The sequence below is a fragment of the Heterodontus francisci genome, chromosome 12, assembly GCF_036365525.1.
Source record: "Heterodontus francisci isolate sHetFra1 chromosome 12, sHetFra1.hap1, whole genome shotgun sequence".
In the NCBI taxonomy this organism is placed as follows: domain Eukaryota; kingdom Metazoa; phylum Chordata; class Chondrichthyes; order Heterodontiformes; family Heterodontidae; genus Heterodontus; species Heterodontus francisci.
The window spans coordinates 26,200,088-26,220,431 of NC_090382.1; the positions used below are offsets into that span (position 1 = coordinate 26,200,088).

The 20,344-nt window shown below is 41.8% G+C and overlaps 1 protein-coding gene across 3 annotated transcripts in view; it reads left to right on the plus strand.

Moving 5' to 3' along the window:
- Nucleotides 1-20,344, plus strand: part of LOC137375787 (dedicator of cytokinesis protein 2-like) — a 690,449-nt gene that overhangs the window by 202,569 nt on the left and 467,536 nt on the right. For all 3 annotated transcript variants that reach the window (XM_068043220.1, XM_068043218.1, XM_068043221.1), the window contains exons 23-25: nucleotides 5,934-6,042; nucleotides 12,239-12,309; nucleotides 16,229-16,335. In XM_068043220.1, coding sequence (XP_067899321.1) covers nucleotides 5,934-6,042; nucleotides 12,239-12,309; nucleotides 16,229-16,335 — 287 coding nt within the window. The remainder of the gene's footprint in view (nucleotides 1-5,933; nucleotides 6,043-12,238; nucleotides 12,310-16,228; nucleotides 16,336-20,344) is intronic.

A 20,344-nucleotide genomic window follows, 5' to 3' on the forward strand; every position in this document is an offset into this window, starting at 1 on the left:
CCTTTGCCAGTTCTGATGATAGGTCACAGACCTGAAACGGTAACTCGGCTTCTATCTCCACAGATGCTGCCTGACCTGCTGAGTATTTCTAGCACTTTCTGTTTTTATGCCTTGTTGCTTGCTTTGCTGTCTTCAAAAAACCTTCCAAGAATACTTCTTTTTTGATCGTGGCTGATTTACTTCTGTCAAATCCCTTGTTTTTCTATCAGTTGGTAGCACTCTCTCCCAGCAGTCAGAAAGTTATAGTTTCAAGTCCCCCTCCAGGGAGTGCTGCATTGTCGCAGATGCTGTTTTTCTGATGAGAGGTTACACTGAGGTCCCATCTGTCCTCTCAGGTGGATGTGAAAGATTGCATGATACTGTTTTGAAGAAGGGCAGGAAAGTTTCCCCGGTGAACTTGCCAATACTGACTGACATCACAAAGTCAGATTATCAGTTAATATTTTTGCTGATGATTTTGGGACCATGATGGGTGGCACAGTGGCGCAGTGGTTAGCACTGCAGCCTCACAGCTCCAGCGACCCGGGTTCAATTCAGGGTGAGTTTTCTCCGGGTGCTCCAGTTTCCTCCCACAGCCAAAAGATTTTTTTTTTGATTTTGATATACAGCACTGAAACAGGCCCTTCAGCCCACCGAGTCTGTGCTGACCATTAACCACCCATTTATACTAATCCTACACTAATCCCATATTCCTACCACATCCTCACCTGTCCCTATATTCCCCTACCACCTACCTATGCCAGGGGCAATTTATAATGGCCAATTTACCTATCAACCTGCAAGTCTTTTGGCTGTGGGGGGAAACCGGAGCACCCGGAGGAAACCCACACAGACACAGGGAGAACTTGCAAACTCCACACAGGCAGTACCCAGAATTGAACCCGGGTCACTAGAGCTGTGAGGCTGCGGTGCTAACCACTGCGCCGCCCACCAAGACTTGCAGGTTGGTAGGTAAATTGGCCATTATAAATTGCCCCGTGTATAGGTAGGTGGTAGGGAAATATAGGGACAGGTGGGGATGCGGTAGGAATATGGGATTAGTGTAGGATTAGTATAAATGGGTGGTTGATGGTCGGCACAGACTCGGTGGGCTGAAGGGCCTGTTTCAGTGCTGTATCTCTAAATAAATAAATAAATGATGTGCTTAAATTGGCAGCCATGTTTCCCTACATTACAACAGTGACTATATTTCAAAAGTACTTCATTAACTGTAAAGCAATTTGGGGTGTTGTAAGGTCATGAGACTTGCTATATAAGTACAATTTGTTCCTTTTATTAAAGCTCTTCTTGGATATAAAAGTTCGATTATTCGATTAGAGATACAGCACTGAAACAGGCCCTTCGGCCCACCGAGTCTGTGCCGAACATCAACCACCCATTTATACTAATCCTACACTAATCCCATATTCCTACCAAACATCCCCACCTGTCCCTATATTTCCCTACCACCTACCTATACTAGTGACAATTTATAATGGCCAATTTACCTATCAACCTGCAAGTCCTTTGGCTTGTGGGAGGAAACCGGAACACCCGGAGAAAACCCACGCAGACACAGGGAGAACTTGCAAACTCCACACAGGCAGTACCCGGAATCGAACCCGGGTCCCTGGAGATGTGAGGCTGCGGTGCTAACCACTGCGCCACTGTGCCGCCCCTTATTGTGGTTATTGTGATCTCCTGGTACTTTGTTCAAATGTCAGAGGGTGGCCAATGCAATGTATTTGTTCAACAAAAGGAACAGCAAGAAGCCAGATAATTGCACACCAGTCAGACTAATATCACTAGTGGGTTTGTTTCTAGAGGTTATGATACAGGTTAAGGTTAATACTAAGCTGAAGCATGGTTAATTAAGGACAGTCATCAGGGAGTTCTTTTGAGGAAATAACAAAGTGTAGTGATAAAGGGAATGCAGTGGATGGTGTGTATATAGACTTTTAAATGTCTTTGATAAAGTGCTGTATTGGAGGCTTTGTCATAAATATAGCATTATTTTTTTTTGAGGAGAGAAAAATAGAGAGAAAGGAGGGAAAGGAAGTAAGAAAGAGGATAAGATAATATTTTAGGCAGAAAGTGACATAGGACATATGTTGCCTCATCAAAGTCGAATCCATCATGGCTTTTAAAAGGAAAGTGAGTAAATATATGAAAATGAACATTTTAAAAGGCATGACAAGATAACAGGGAAATGGGACGAAGCAGAGAGCACTTTCAGAGAACTAGCACAGGCACTACATTCCACAACTCTATATTCAAGCACGTTTCTCTTTCTCCCATCACAACATTTCTTTGTTTTTAATATCTGCTACAAAGCGATTACACCTCTGAATTTTCCTCTTCTATTTCTTTGTAACTCAACATATTAATTCAAGAATTCCTCTTCCTCTTTGAATCCTCACTGTATGAATTCAGTACTAATTGTACCATCTCCTACTCAAGTTCAGTTTTGCTACCCAGATCTTAAATCTGTGGAACATACCAATTAGGAGCAGGAGTAGGCCACTCAGCCCTTCGAGCCTGTTCTGCCATTCAATAATTTTATGACCGAACTGATTACTCCACATTACCACCTACCCCTGATAACCTTCCACCCCCTTGCTTATCAAGAATCTATCTACCTCTGCCTTAAAGATATTCAAAGACTCTGCTTCCACTGCCTTTTGAGGAAAAGAATTCCAAAGACTCACAACCCTCTGAGAGAAAATGTTTCTCCTCATCTGTTTTAAATGGGTGACCCCTTATTTTTAAACAGTAACCTCTAGTTCTAAATTCTCTCACAAGGGGAAAGATCCTTTCCGCATCCACCCTGTCAAGACCCCTCAGGATCTTATATGTTTCAATCAAGATGCCTCTTAATCTTCTAAATTCCAGCGGCTACAAGCCTAGCCTGTCCAATCTTTCGTTATAAGGCAGCCCGCTTATTCCAGGTATTAGTCTAGTAAACCTTCTCTGTACCGCCTCCAACGCATTTACATCCTTCCTAAATAAGGAGACCAGTTCTGTACACAGTACTCCAGATGTGGTCTCACCAATGCCCTGTATAGCTGAAGTATAACCTCCCTACTTTTGTATTCAATTCCCCTCGCGATAAACGATAGCATTCTATTAGCTTTCCTAATTACATGCTGTATCTGCATACTAATCTTTTGCGATTCATGCACTAGGACACCCAGGTCCCCCTGCACCTCAGAGCTCTGTAATCTCTCACCATTTAGATAATATGCTTCTTTTTAATTCTTCCTGCCAAAGTGGACAATTTCAGACTTTCCCACATTATACACCATTTGCCAGGCCTTTGCCCACTCACTTAACATATCTATATCCCTTTGTAACCCCCTTATGTCCTCTTCACAAGTTACTTTCCTACCTATCTTTGTGTCATCAGCAAATTTAGCAACCATACCTTCGGTCCCTTCATCCAAGTCATTTATATAAATTGTAAAAAGTGGAGGCCCCAGCACTGATCCCTGTGGCACACCACTTGTGACATCTTGCAAACCAGAAAATGACCTATTTGTGCCTACTCCCTGTTTCCTGTTAGCTAGCCAATCTTCTATGCATGCCAATATGTTACCCCCTACACCATGAGCTTTTATTTTCTGCAATAACCTTTGATGTGGTACCTTATCAAATGCCTTCTGGAAATCTAAGTACAATACATCCACCTGTTCCCCTTTATCCACAGCACATGTAACTCCCTCAAAGAACTCCAATAAATTAGTTAAATATGATTTCCCTTCCATAAAACCATGTTGACTCTGCCTGATTACCTTGAATTTTTCTAAATGCTCTGTTAAAATGTCTTTACTAATAGCTTCTAACATTTTCCCTAAGACAGATGTTAAGCTGTTAGGCCTGTAGTTTCCTACTTTCAGTCTCCCTCCCTTTTTGAATAAAGGAGTTACATTCGCTATTTTCCAATCTAACGGAACCTTCCCCGAATCTAGGGAATTTTGGAAAATTAAAACTAATGCATTAACTATCTCACTAGCCACTTCTTTTAACACACTAGGATGAAGTCCATCAGGACCCGGGGACTTGTCAGGCCGCAACTCCAACAATTTGTTCAGTACCACTTCCCTGGTGATTGTAATTTTAAGTTCCTTCCTCCCTTCCATTTCCTGACTTATAGCTAATACTGGGATGTTACTTGTATCCTCAATAGTGAAGACCGACGCAATATATCTGTTCAATTCATCTGCCATCTCCTTATTATCCATTATTAATTCCCCAGACTCACTATCTAAAGGACCAACGCTCACTTTGTTGACTTTTCTTTTTAAAATATCTATAGAAACTCTTACTATGTGTTCATATTTCTAGCTAGCTTTCTCTCGTACTCTAATTTTACCTTCCTTATCAATATTTTAGTCATTCTTTGCTGTTTTTTATATTCCGTCCAACCTTCCGACCTGCCTCCCACTTTGCACAATTATAGGCTTTTTCTTTAAGTTTGATACTATCTTTAACTGTTTTAGTTGACCACGGATTTTTCTTTCTCATTGAAATTATCAATTATGTGTATTCTGAAATATCCTCTTAAATGTCTGCCTTGAAATGCATCTCTATTGACCTATCCCTTAACCTGATTTGCCAGTTCACTTTAGCTGGCTCTGCTTTCATGCCCTCATAATTGCCCTTATTTAAGTTTAAAATAACTAACTGCTCTGTTTTCAAGGTTCAAAACCCAAGTCATTGGATCACTTTACTGCTCCTTCAGTTTGATCTGAACCTTCTCTCCTCTTTTCAAACTTTTGACAACCTGCTCTAAGGGCCTTAGTCTCTCACTTTGATTTCCAACTTGTAAAAACACACAATCCTCGGAATAAAAACAGAAAATGTTGCGAATATGAAGCAGGTCTAGCAGCATTTGTGGAAAAAGAAACATAGTTGATGATTCAGGTCAATGACCTTTCTGGGAAAAGTTAGAAATGTAATAGGTTTTAAGCAATTGAAAGGGAGAAGGTCTGAGTGGAAGACAGGACAGATTAAATGACAAAAGAGTTGGTGGTGCAAGTCCAAAGGGAGTGGTAATGGGACAAGTAAAAAAACAAAAGATGTGCCTAGAGGATGTCTGAATGGCAGAATCATGAACAGTTGCCATCTGAAAGGAAAAACAAGAGAAAGAAACGAGATCAAAACCAAAACCTGCAAAGAAAAAGGAAACACATCAGGCAATTTTTGAACTCAGTGATGAGTCCGGAAAGCTGTAAAATGCCTAATTAAACAATGAGGTGCTGTTCCTCGAGCTTACTTTAAGCTTCTTTGGAACATTGCTAGAGGCTGAGGACAGAGAGGTCAGCATGAGAGCAAGGTGGGGAATTAAAGTGACAGGCAGTCAGAAGCTCAGGGTTATGCTTGCGGACTGAATGGAGGTGTTTCACAAAGTGGTCACCCAATCTGTGTTTGCTGTCTCTAATGTAGAGCAGACTGCACTGTGAGCAGCAAATATAGTATATTAAATTAAAAGAAGACAGTCCTAAGGACACCAGCCTCAGTTGGAATTTACATTTGGACCATTCTTCGACATTGAGTTGTCAATGAGTTGGGTCTTCAGACTTGAAAGAGAGGCAAGTAAAGGGAGAAAAGTGCCCAGGTATTCCAGCCATGTCAACTTTTCAACTGACTAGGGTCAGAATGGTTTTGGCAAAGGGAGGTAACCTCACTGCCTAACAGATCCTTTAGCCAGAGTCCAGGAAAAGTGATGAGTGAGTGAACAGCTAACAATTAATGCAAAAATACTTGTCTGTGTTAATGTAGACTAAACCTACACAGGCCTTGCACCTCCTTTCTTAGAAATGCTCTATTTTTCTACAAACATTCCCAAATTCACGTGTTACTGAAGATTATATGTTATTAAACACCAACACAGTGGATGCTTTAAAGACGCATGTTTGCCCCCCTAACTACAAAAATCTTTCTCTTTGACCTAGGCTGTATGAGGAGAAGGAACAGGCCGAGTTTGAACTGTCACTGAAAAAACTGTTTGAATCTATCAACAACCTGATGAAAAGTCAGCAAGTGACCACAATTCTGCTACAGGTCAGTTGGCCAATGTACAAATGAAATTGGAACGGGGCTACCTATGTAGGGATTGTGCAAGAAGATGATGGGAGAGATTGCTGAACAGTAGGATATATTTGTTTCATGATTAGGATAGGGAAAAAGATACACATGTCCCTTCAAATTATCCAAGGAATTACAGAAACAGCACAGAAGGAGGCTATGCAGCCCGTTGTGCCTTTCCAGGCTCTTTGAACGAGCTATCCAATTAGTCTCAATTGCTTGATTGTAGCTCATAACACTGTAGATTTTTCCTTTTAAAATATATATCCCATTCCCCCCCCCGGACATTACCATTGAATCTGCTTCCACCCCCCCTTTCAGGCAGCGTGCTCCAGATCATAACAACATACCGCGAATAAAAAGAATTCTCTTGATCAAACTCTCTTGATCATACTTTTGCAAATTATCTTAAATCTGTGCCTTCTGGTTACCAACCTACCTGCCAATGGAAACAATTTCTCCTTATTTACTTTATTAAAACCCCACAGAATTTTGAACACCTCTATTAAATCTGCTTTTAAATATAAATCTATTTCCTATTCAGAATCTAATCATACTGTTTAGATGTTAAAATGTAATTGGCAAAAAGAAGCAAAGGTGGGAAGAGTTGTGAGTATATGCAGTGAGTTGTTATGATCTGGAAAGCACTGACTGAAGGGATGGTGGAAGTAGATTCAATAGTAACTTTCAAAAAACAATTGAATAAATACATAACGATAAAAAAATTGTTAGGCTATGGGGAGAGAGGAGGGGAGGTGGATTCATTTAATAGCTTTTTCAAAGAGTTGGCACAAATATTATGGGTTGAATGGCCACCTTCAGTGCTGTAGCATTCTATGATTTTCTACATGAAGTCATATACAGCACAGGAGGCCATTCAGCCCATCGAGTCCATGTCGCTCTCCACTGAGCTATGCAGTCAGTCCCACTCCCCGGTTCGATTCCTGTAGCCCTGCATGTCTATTTCTCTCAGGTGGCCATCCAACTTCCTTTTGGGCAGCGAGTTCCAGGTCATTACCACCCGCTGCATTAAAAAATGCTTTATATTCCCCCTGCATCTTTTGACCTAAGCTTTCAATCTGTGTCCCCTAATCCTTGTACCATTTGTTAATGGAAACAGTTTTTCTTTGTCTGAGTTATCTAAGCCTGTCATAATTCTGTACATTCTATTAAATCTCCCCTCAATCTCCTTTGTTCTGAGGAGAACAAACCCAGCTTTTCCAACCTAACCTTGTAACTAAAATTCTCCAACCCTGGAACCATTTTGGTAAATCTACTCTGCCCCCTTTCAAGGACCCTTGTCTGAAGAATTGATTTCAAATTTCAGTCCCATTTTTCCATTCCTCCTTCTTATCTACAGCAGTGGCACATTAGGAGATCTCCATGGACATTGGCAATCCTCAAGGACCTTGTCCATATGTTGATACATGACCCTGAGTGAGTAATGGTCAGCAATTTGATTATATGGAGTGAGGGAAGGAAAAAAAAAAGAAGGGTTGCACTGATGAGCCTTTACCACCTCCAGATTTGGTTATTCCAATGCTCTCTTTACTGACCATCCCATGTCCACCCTCAATGAATTCCAGCTTTTCCAAAATGCAGCTACCCATATCCTACCCTGCACTGAGTCCCACTCACCCACCATCTCAATTTTTGCTGATTAACTCTATTCCCCTGTCCTTCAACACATTCAATTAAAAACCCTTATCCGTCAATGGTAGATAGGCAGGGAAGGAAATAAAGAAGGAAGAGATGGGAGGTTTAAAGGAGGAAACAAAAATGGAAGGAAATAATTTGCATGTTTTCAGCTCTGCATCACATTTCAAAGAACTTCACCCAAAACATTACATTCATTTATGTTACTGATTAACTAGGTGTTAATTGTATATAAATTGTGTTTAATTACATGCAGGTGAAGGGCATTAATAGGGGTTTCACTTGAGCACAAATAAAGAGACTTACTGACACTGTGGTGTGGTTGAGTTAGGAGGTGTATGCTTGTAATGTTTCACTCTATAAATAAATGTTAGACTGAGTAAAGATGGCTTCAGTACTATCCTTCACCAACTGGCTTTCTGGAATATAACACTAGAGCAAGTAATGCAGTGCACAGAAATATTCCTTTAAACTCTAGACATCCCAGACACAATCATTTGGTGCCCAAGTATCGAAGTTTTACATTTAAAAGATTGCAAAGGCTTTCTAATCAGAGCTGAGAAAGAGCAAATCAAGAGATGCAGTGAATGCAAAGTCGGAACAGAGTTTTCAGTTTGTGATAGGTCGATGGACATGAGGCTCCATCAAGCTCTCTGATGTGTATTCAGAGTAAAACTACGAGGTCTTAACTGGAAGTAGCCATGTTGGAAATGTTTTATTTACACCTCACAACAGAGAGGGCAGCAGAGGGGCAGCGTACAAAAGATATTACAATACAGTAAGCCAGTTTAATACAGTATACTGCACTCCCTCCCCATTTAAAAAATAAATTACATGTAAAATGGTATTTGTACATAATTTCCCAGAATACAATAGCAGGGTTGCATGCCTGTTATTACTGTAATCACAATGAAATCACATATAACCAATATTTCCAGCTTAATTTACATGTTTTTTTTTCTTAACACTAGTCTGTCATAACAAAAATATCATCATTGACAAAACATAATGAAAAGAACAACTTATTTCTTCTTCTTTTATACATACTTTCAATTAACCTATCTGGCTTCTTTCTCTTTCTGTCTGGGTATCTTCTTCCATTTCCATTAGCTTGACTCTGCTCTCCCAACATCTCAGGCTGTGACAACCCTGAACTTTGACTTTGACTACCCACTCCACTTAATGATTTGGACTGTGAAATTGATTGATTAGTCTTAATCAAAGAGCCTGACTCACTGAGCTCTACCGGTGGATTCGGTGATACCGGCAAACTTTCAGTTTCTTTGTGACTTGCACTTTCTTTCTGACTTTCGCTTGCAACTGTAGGAACTTGGACTATAAGAGGGTTTTCATGTTCTCCCTTTCGTCAGATTTCCTCTTTCAAGCAAATGATCAACATGACACTGACGGAGTCTTTCTCCAATTTTCACGAGATATGTGAATTAACCTAGCCTTTTTGCAACAACTCCAAACACATACTTCTCCTTGTCTCTTCGGAAGCCTTTTCACCATGACCTTCTGACCAGCACTGAGCTCTCTAAGTTTCATGCCTCGAGCATCATGACTCATCTTCACTCTGTCTTGCTTTTCTCTTACTTTGCTATTGACGTCAGGCTTAAGCAAACTAAATCTTGTCCTAGAAGCGTGTTTAAACACTAACTCGTAAGGTGACCAATCCGTTGTAGACTGTGGGGTTATTTTGTAAGAGAACAGAAAATTGTCCAGCCTGTGTTGAAGAGAAATACAGAAATTACTGCCTAGCTTGTCACCCAGCAAATACTTCTGCAAAGACCTCTTCACAATTTATATACTTCTTTCTGCAGCACCATTTGATCCTGGATGATATGGTGGTATTAGAATGTTTTTGACTCCATGCTTACTCAGAAATATTTCAAACTCTTCTGGTGCAAACGCGGACCATTATCTGACACCAACACTTCTGGCAATCCATAAATTGCAAACCAACTTCTCAAAACCTCAATAGTTTTGGGGGGGGGGGGGCACTTGTGGTATTGAGCATAAATTCAACATTTATCCACTTGCTATAGATATCGACCAAAACAAAATACTCTTTACCTTCCACGTCAAAGAAATTGACATGTACCCGTTCCCACAGTGTTCTTGTGTTTGACCATGGAATAAAAGGAACCTTGGTTGGATCATTTCTCATTCTGAGACACACTTCACAACTTTTCACCAACTCTTCAATATCTCTATCTACCTTTGGATACCAAAAATAGCTTCTTGCTACTGCTTTCATGCAGACTATCCCTGCGTGTTCTTGATGAAGTTCCTCTAACAATCTCTCTTTAAACCTTGGTGGAACAATGATTCTTAAACCCCATAGGAGACAGCCTTGATCTACACTTAATTCATTTCTACGTGTAAAATACTCCTGCAATTTCTCATCATCGCACTCTTTAGACCAGCCTTTCATGATATAATTAAGTACTTTACTGAGCACCACATCCTTGCTAGTATCTTCAGAAATTTCTCTGGCAGACACTGGCATGTCATTTATATATGCAAAGTCATTCACAGGTAACTCATTTGCTAAAATTGAATCAGTCTTCAGTTCCTCAATGCCAAATGTACTTTTACTAATCCTGACTGTAAATAACTTGACCCAGTTTAAACTGGGTTTCTTAAATTTCTTCCCATCAGGGAGACTTTATTCCCTCCTACTGCTACCGATGGCAAGTAATAGGATGCATCATTGTATTCCACCTTAACACTTCCTTCACCTAATACTGGAATACTGTTATTGGAATAACTAGTAATTTTCACACCAATTTTTCATAAGGGAATGTGAGATAGGGACTTCTTTACTGTCCTTCCAAGATAACACTCACCACTGCAGCTGTATTGACTACGAAAGTAAGTTGTGAATCTCCAAATTTCATCTTCCAAATTTTTAGCCCTTTTTCTCTCAACATCCATGTTCTGCTTTTCTTGTTCTGTGTCTGAGTACAACTCTTGATCTTCCTGCTCGATAGCATCTACTTCTGTTTCCAAATCTACCATGTGCACATTCGAAGACTTCCAGGAGCCTCAACCAGCTTTAGGTTTGCCATGACCTTGACCTGGTGCATTGCTGCGATCTGGAGCTTTTGCAAGACCTGGAGCATTATTGTTTCCTCTACTCCTGCAGCCTGTCTGGATTTGACTAACGTTCCCACAGGCATAGCACTTTGACTGAAAATGGGAGCATTTATATGGTTAGTAGCTACCCTGGCAACAATAGCATCTAAATTTCTGACTCTGAGTCTGTGAACCTGGCTGCCTGGTTCCTGCTGAAATCTGGTGGACCTTCCCTGCCAGTTCAGGAAAAGAACTTCCTTGCAATCTGCCACTATCTCTTCCTGTCATTTCCCTGGTTGTGGCCTCAACACAGGCCTCCTTCCATGGCAGCTTATTGCCTTTACACAAAAGCATGGCCTGGATTTTACTGTTCTTTAGACCTCCGAATAATGTGTCTCTAAGGTTGACATCTAAGTTGGCACCATAACCACAGTGATGAGACAGTTTCTTTAATTCAAGAATATAATCTGCAATAGGCTCATTTGACAATGGCTTCCTTCCACGGAATGCAACTCAGTTCTTAGTCGAGCCATCATATCAGTCCAGAATCTCATTTACTTCAGAATAGTCCAAAGTACTGGGGTCTCGCAACATTGGTTAAACACCACCTCAAATGCATCCAGCCCCATCATGGTGAGGAAAACATTCATTTTATCCTGAGCTCTGATTTTGTTAGCTTTAAGCCAAATGTGTAGCCTTTGTTCTTGTCCTCCTTGTTGGAGTTGTATTCCCTCATTGTCCCAAAATAAGTCTTCAATGCCATATTTTTTTAAAATTACCTACTCACTGTGTTGTAGCTGAACACGAATTACAAACACACAAAGAATTCTTTCAAATCGCTCAAGCTTCCTCAAAATCGACATTGGGAGGTCCAAAAGTCAGACTGTAATCGCTAGAATTAAATGTAAAACAAATCAAACACATCCTTTCGTCGCCATGATTCTGTTATATATTCAGACTAAAACTAACATGAGGTCTTAACTGGGAGCAGCCATGTTGGAAACTTTTTATTTACACTTCCCAACAGAGAGGGCAGCAGAGAGGCAGTGTACAAAAGATATTGCAATAAAATAAGCCAGTTTAATACAGTATACTACATTCTCATCCTCAAACATTTCTTCTGAAGTAAAATTGATTTACTGTAAACTGATGTCCAAGTGGAGTCAAAGCAGCAATTCTATTTGAGCTGCTCAGTCCTGCCATTAAAATAGTGACCATATTTGAAATGTAGAAGGGATGGGTCGTAACCTTTCACGCAGAATGGAACAAGTGTGCATACCTTTAAAGAATGCTTGAGAATCAACCCAAACAGTGATGGCTACAAAATACAATACAAATACAAATGCATCAATAATCAGGCTGTGAAGATGGTTGATGTATGTGGACTGCAGGTTTCTGCAACTTCACTAATTCTACTTTATTTTCCTGATCCCAGGTTGCTTCTTTGAAATACCTGCCATCAGTCTTGCATGATGTGGTGACAGTCTTTGATGTCAAGTTACTAAGGTAAGATACACCCTGCTGAAGAATTCTTTCCACATCATCTTTTATTGTTGCATGGAAAATAGGAAGGGAAAGGATGATTTTCACTCATGTAGCTCCTGATTACATCATTTGGGCAGCACAGTGGCGCAGTGGTTAACACCGCAGCCTCACAGCTCCAGGGACCTGGGTTTGGTTCTGGGTACTGCCTGTGCGGAGTTTGCAAGTTCTCCCTGTGATCACGTGGGTTTCTGCAGGGTGCTCTGGTTTCCTCCCCCAGCCAAAGACTTGCAGGTTGATAGGTAAGTTGGCCATTGTAAATTGCCCCTAGTGTAGGCAGGTGGTAGGAGAATGGTGGGGAATATGGGATTAATGTAGGATTAGTATAAATGGGTGGTTGTTGGTCAGCACAGACTTGGTGGGCCGAAGGGCCTGTTTCAGTGCTGTATCTCTCTATGACTGTATCTCAAAGTCCTTATCACTATAGATTACATTTCTTATTTGGAGTGCAGGCAAAGACAGATAAACTAGAAGAGATATAAGACATTGGTAACATCACCCATAGGTGATGCAAAGATTTTAAACTTGATTTACATCATGTGTCACATGCCCATCACCTAAATAAAAGGATTGGCAAAAACCAAAGTTTCCTCTTTAGAAGAGGCATTTCCAATTCAAGGAAAAAAATGCTACGAATAATTTGCAAGATTTAGTTTAGATATTAGAACATTACAGCGCAGTACAGGCCCTTCGGCCCTCGATGTTGCGCCGATCATTTAGTTTAGAAACAAGAGGAGTAATACCATCATGTCGCTGATCACCTGCCGAGGTCTAAACTTTCCCCATTGGGCCTTCCCCCATGGTGGACCTAGAACTGAGTTATCAAAGCAGGTTGCTGCCAATTCCACTGGTAACTGAGCCTCGCTAATAATGCCAAGCATTCCTTTTCTAACACTATTTCCGTATGAAGTTTGGACTCATCGAGATGAGAGATGTCAGTGCACGCAATAGGATACATTTCAGTCACTCTGAGATGAAGTTCACGTGGTTGAGTAAATCTCCCTCTCCTCTTCCCCAAACAAGATAACCTAATACTAATATTGGAAGCACCAACTCCTAGCCCACTGTGATATTTCCATTTCCCACATCTGCTTTCAGTGAGGTTGTCAACTGATGCCAAATTAGGGGCAGCTTTTTTGCTGCACGGTCCTTGCTCACACAAATTCATTTCACATAGTATCTTTTCAGCTGACAGACAGAGGAAAGTTTCATTTCATCACTCAGGGCCAAATGTGAACCGAGCTCCCAGCGATGAAGGCCCAGTGAAGACAATCTCAAAAGAAGTTTTACACAGCGAGTTGTTCTGATCTGGAATGCACTGCCTGAAAGCATGGCGGAAGTAGATTCAATAATAATGTTCAAAGGGAATTGGATAAATACTTTTGTGCTGTATCATTTTATGATTCTATGACTTTAATAACATTCATATTATTGACAATATGCTAAAAATGCACATTGAAATGTTGAATCGGATGATGGAGAATGAGCTCCAGAGTAAACACTGCAAACAGATTCATGCCTTAGAAATGTTCTCTCAAGAGAAACAGGGTATGCTTTGATGACCTTGACTGGCTGAATTGATGGATCCCTGTGCCTTGCTTGTGGGGAGAGTTAATAAACAGATAGATGCTTGCTGTGCTTTTTGATTTTATGCTGCAGTTTAACCTGACCAGCATATCCAATGTGTAACAGACCAGTTGTTCATAGCATGACCTTAGTAGAGAATGATATCTTACACAAGTCAGGATGAGATGATCCTCTTCACCTCTTGTAGGTTGATGAGATCATCGGTAGTACCAGCAGTGTTTATTGAATCAGGCAGGAGTCTACACAGATAATCATTCTTTCCGTTATTAGTCTAGTCAAAAACTGACGTATCGGAATAAACAGAAATATTTGCAGGGCATCTTTATATGTCCTGAGGATGCCCTAAAGTGCTTTGCAGGTAAAGAATTACATTTGAAGTATCATCATTGCTCTAAATGCAGGTAAATGCAGCAGCAAATTAGCAGACAGCAAGTTTTCCCGGACAGCAAATAAGATGAATGATGGTTTAATCTGTTTATGGTGGTATTGATTTAAAGGATGAATTTTGGCCAGAATGCTTGGAGAACTCTCCTGCTCTCTTCACATGATAGCACAGGATCTTTTACATCCAGCTGGAATGGCCAATGGGGCCTAGCTGAATAGCTCCCCCTATCCTCCCATGCCTGTGCAGCACTCCTTAAGCAGAGCACTGCAGTTATAGTCTAGATTATGTGATCAAGTCCTGGAGTCTAGACTTGAACATGCAATCTCCTGACTCAAATGTGAGAGTGCTATCGACTGAGCCAAGATCAACCATACAGATTCAAACTACATGCTTGGTTAGAATCCCTCTATACACTAGTAATAATCACACTCACTGTTCTGGCAACAGTCATCTTTGTTCCTTCTCACACTTACCTTTGTCCACCAAGCCAAACCTTCCCTCATGCTCTCCCTGCCCTATCCTCGAACCTGTGCCTTTATCTCTAGTTTCAATCCCCCTTTTTCCCTTGTGTACTCTCCAAGCTCATTTTGTTTATAAGACCCACATGCTGCTCCCTTGAACTCATACTAAAGTGCTGACCACCCAATTTGTATACTTGTATTGACCAGTATCTTGACATATGATGGCATAACCCAAAGGGCAAAACAGTGTGTGTACTGGATGCTCTGGGCTCAAAATTGGGTTGCCCCAATTTTTGGGTGCAGGATTTGCAAATGGTGACCTGCCTGTGCTGGTTCCGTTGGAGGTGGCAGCATGAAAATTTGGTGCTCGCACTTCACTACCATGAGAGTAGCATTGGGCCAAGCATTGTCCTCGTTGATGGCTGCCTCTTCATGCTGTCAGCTGCCTTACTGCTCAGCAGGGGATCGAAACATATTGCCTTGGGAGCATATGTTGCAACCAGACTTCTATTCTTAAAGGCAGTCTGTCCCTCTTAAATGGAAGCTGCATTGAATAACATTGCTGCAATTTAAAATTTGGAAAATGGAACACCAGGGCAGAGGGTTCCAGGGTAATGGATGTGAAATGGAGGGATTAATGTCCTCTCCCCACTCTGATCTGCTGTCCTTCCCCCACAATCCTCTGTCCTTCCCCCCCCCCCCCCAATCTCCTGTCCTCTGCCCCCTTCTGATCTCCTTGTCCTCTCCCCCACTCTGATCTCCTTTCCCCCATCTGATCTCCTGTTCTCCTCCCCGATCTCTAGTCCTGTCCCCACTCTGATCTCCTCTTCTCCTCCCCTGATCTCCCGTCCCCCGCTTCTGATCTCTTCTCCCACCCATCACCCATCCTCTCCCCACTCTGATCTCATGTCTCGCTTCTGATTTATGCAGGATTGCAAAATCTGTTTCAGGTCACAGACACCAGCTAGCCGCATGCATAACAGCAACAATGGGTATGCATGCTTGGCACCAGTTGGGAGGGCTGGGATTCTGCTTAGGCTCAGCCCCCAGGCGCTGTGTCAGCAATCACAGCAAATAATGAGAGCCATGGCATCTGCACTGCCTGTTTAGCTATGTCCCCTGCTGCCACCTCAGAATGGAAACCAATCCAACATTACAGGTATGAACCTATTGAATATGCCAATAGTAACTCCTCTCCGTTGTTTCAAACTAATATACAATCCTGATGGCTACTTAATCTTGTACTTCAACTAGGTCCTATTCAACATCCTAAACAACTTGTGTCTTTCTGTGATTTTACCTCTTGTGTACCAAACTTAACTTGATCGCATCATGATTTAAATTAACTGAACATCCTTCTCCCAAGGCCAAATGGACAAAAGTCTTGAAACATTGGAGGGGCTTTATAATATCTGATGCTGCTAAAGAGTCCTTTCTCCTTCCTCTGTAGCCAGCTCCTGTTGGAGTTTTACACCAGCATTCCTCCCAATAAGCTCCAGAAACAGAAGATCCAGTCCATGACAGAGATTGTGCACAGTGAACTCTTCAAGAAAAAGGGTAAGTCAGTCAGAATGACTACGAATTAGCATATATTTGTCGGTGGGAGGAGGAGAAGAGAATTTGTACTCGTAAAGGGGAAATGTATTCGATTTAATTTTTCCATCAATGTTATAAAAAGGGCACATAGCCTGCACTACTCACACCATCCTTACATATCATAGGCAGCTGCTTATATTGGGTAAATTGCACTGATATTTGCCATTACCATAGGCATCCATTACAACGGTGTTGCTTATAACGTACTCAATAGGCTAGCTATGTCGGACAGTTCAGTATGTACTAACCCTGTAGTTACTGATTTTAAAAGGACCTCTGGTTTCAACCAAAGTCTATATGCATTCAATCAGCTGTTCCCACTCATTAAAGTGTTTAGTGATGAAATTCTGGATGTAACTTCAAACAAACAGGAGAGGCAGGGGATAAGCGAAGATATGTTTTTAATTCTATGTTGGTTATTTTGTTCTTTTGGTTCTACTGTCTACTGCATATAGTGGAACAATTGCGTTAACACTAATGCACCTGCTACAAACGATGGGGAGATAATTGCACAATACCAGGCTCTTTAGGTTATCTTTGCTTTGAGCTGTTAAAAAACAACCTGCAAGCAGACATTTTGCAATTTGACATTGTGGATGATTGCTTCCCACAATCCTTTGTTCACATTCAAGAAATCTCTGGAGTTGAATTTCACACAACAGAAGTTCTCTACAAAATGGCTGCCCCAACAGCAATACTGAAGCCCAGTGACAACTCCGAGTGATACCAGCAAGTGTACAGGACAAGATCTTTATAACATTTCAGGTTTATGTGATGATTCAGTGCAATACCTTTATATAATTGCGATTCATGTTTACCCACAGTTGATAGCTGCAGTTCCCACATTTTGGGTTGGATTTTCTTCTCCCGTTGCTGGGAGCGGCGGCGGGCGAATAAAATGGTGGCCTGCATCACACACCACCATATCGCCGCGATCTTCCATCCCCCAAAATCATGTGGAGGGATGGGCTGTGTGCAAGCGCTGGCATCATTTTTAAAGGGCAGCCAACCCTGCTGGGTCATTTAAATTTTTGAAGAGCTACCCCCCCGCCACACAGTGTACTGCCAATAGATCTATCACCCTTCCCCCCCCCAATAACAATTAAATTCAACATTTGTCGTCTCCCCCCACAAACTGATCAAAGTGCAGAGGACTCCCCTTCCCACCCTCCCCTACAGTAGTAATTTGCATTAGACCCCGTTTCCCCGCCCCCCCCACGCCTCCCCCTCCGCCTCCCCGCCACTGCACTAAACATCATGTTCCCCCCTTCCCCACCATGGTGGTGCCTGCTTTCCCTGGACGGGAAAATGAAGGTGCCTGAGTGCCGACCACTGTTCGGAAGATCGCGGCCCGAAGGTGATTTTATTTAAATGTATTCATTTAATTAATTTAAATATGTTAATCCGGGTCCCATTGTCCAGCGGCGGGGGGGGACCGCCATGGAGCCTCGCCACTGACAGGAAAATCGGGCCCGGTACTCCCGGCGTTGTGCTCCATGGCGGGCCACTGCCGGAACGTTCTTTCCGCATCCCCCCTCCCCCTTCCCTCCCCAAACCCCCACCATGGAGCCCGACATTGGAAGCTCAGTAGAATCCCGGCCTTTGTTCATACATAAATTTGACTTAGCTGCTAGCTTTTAGCCATCTGCACAGACTGATCAATGTGACAGCAGTGAGCATATTATGATATACCTTCATTAGCAGTGCAATAATCACATAATCATATACAATCATTGATTTTCTTCTATTACTGCACAATGTTTCGACCTTGAATGCAAGCACCACAGATAAGTCCTAAAGACATTTTGTTGTGAGTCCATTATTGATTTCAATTACGCTTCTTCTCAGTAAAACCACCACTTGCAGAGAGCACAGGGTATTATGGAGAGTAAAGGGTGGCATACGTTATCACACTGTCTTTGCATTCTTTGGTTTGAATCCAGTCCAATACTGGTTCAAAATGTAACGAATTTGGAACAACTCAGTTTCCTTTGGGCAGGAGTCCACCACACCACTACCCATAATTCAGAGCTAATTGCCACCAATTTATCTATTTTGAACAGCAGTGTAGATGGAGGAGCAATGCATCAGATGCAAATGGGAACATAATGTTCATTGTTTATTTTCTGATTCAAGCACCAGCGAAGTTGCACAGTACTTAACTCCCGTTATACCTAACAGTGGTCAGTGTGAACCCAGGGTGCAAAACCAACATCTTTCCAACACTACCATTGGAATCATTATGCTTAAGAACACAACTGGTTCATTAATATCCTTTAGGAAAGGAAACCTGTTGTCCTTACCCTGTCTGGCCTATATGTGACTCTAGTCCCATGCCAACATGGATGACTCTCAACTATCCTCTGAAGCGGCCTAGCAAGCCAATTAGCTGTATCAAACTCCCATGTAGTTCAAGAAGAAGTCCCACTGCCACTTTCTCAAGAGTAACTAAGGATGGGCCTTGCCAGTGACACCCACATCCCGAGAGTTAACAGAAACAAAATAAGCATAGTATAAGCAGACCATTCTTCTCATCAAGTCTGCTGCTTCCATAGGTCCTACCCAATCATAGGTCCTACTCCACCCTATTTACTTTAACGTCACAGAGAAAATGTTCCAACATTCCCCAAAGGTAATTGATTTAAACATGGAATATAATTTGTTATGACCAGGTGAGCAATGTGTCTAGGGGTCTGTTACTGTCTTCACCTGGTCTTATTGGAACAGGGTTTGATTTTAAACACATTGTGTTTTGAGCTCCCCTTTGTGAATCCTTGTTCACAGCTTTCCAATTATAAGGCAAAGAAATTAGCATAAACAGGCTTCCTTAGGTTTAAAGAAAGAAAGTGAAATTTATTAAACCTTAAACTTAAACTCGAATACGGTTCATGCCTACGGATATATGACACGCCCATGCTAGCATGCATACGTGATACACACATGTAAATAGGGACAGAAAAGAACAGAAGTAAAATAAAATGTAGAGGTTTGAGGCAGTCTCTAAAGGGGGTTTCTTGTTACTGTTTCTATGTTTCCAGCTCGCCGTAGAGTCCTTGATTGTAGACAGCTCTTACTTTTCATTGGGGCCCAGTATTCTTCTTAAACCTTGTTCACTGTTGGACACTTTTCTCTCTTGGGGTTCATATGTCTTCAATGGCTTCCGAAGCTGGTGAGAGCGAGGTGAGAGCAGACAGGAGAGACATCTTCTCAGTCCAGGAGAAAAGTGCTCTCTGATTTATTTTCCGCTTGGAAGTTCAAATTCAAAAAAACTCCAACGAACAGTCAGTCATGTGACTTAAACTGGTATGACCACTTCTTCTGTGTATTGGGGAAGCAACAACTGGGTCCCCTTGTTCCAACACTGTCTGTTACTATGCAAATGTATTTCCAGTCAGGGGCTTGCAATTTTAAGTTTTAATGTTCATGTGGCGAAATAATGTGTGCCTCCGTCTTGGCAGGTGGGGGCCTTGCCTGACAAACTCTAGAATTGTCAGACTCTGCTCACAGCACAGAGTTGCACTCGACGGGAACATAGATTGTGAAATTGGGTGCAAAGGTCAGTGCACCAGATTCATGACATTCTTATTTTTCTGGCCATTGATTATAATCACTGTCCAATTGAACTAATCTTTGATCTGCACCTCCCATGGACTGAGAAGCTGTACACAGATTGGAATATTGAAAGTCTGGGGCTTTTTGGCATACCCTGTAGTTTCCGTAGTAATTGCTTTACACAGGTATTACCATGGTCCCAGCAACACCATTATACAGCAGTTTTGATCACTTCTGCCTATATTTGTCATTATGAGTCAGAAAATCATTTGTTCAAGTCCCACTCCAAGCCTTTAGCGTGTAACCTAGGATGGCACTTCAGTGCAGTACCGAGGGAGTTCTGCAGTGTCGGAGGTGCTGTCTTTCAGATGAGACATTAAACCAAGCTCCCATCTGCCTTCTTGAGGTGGACATAAAT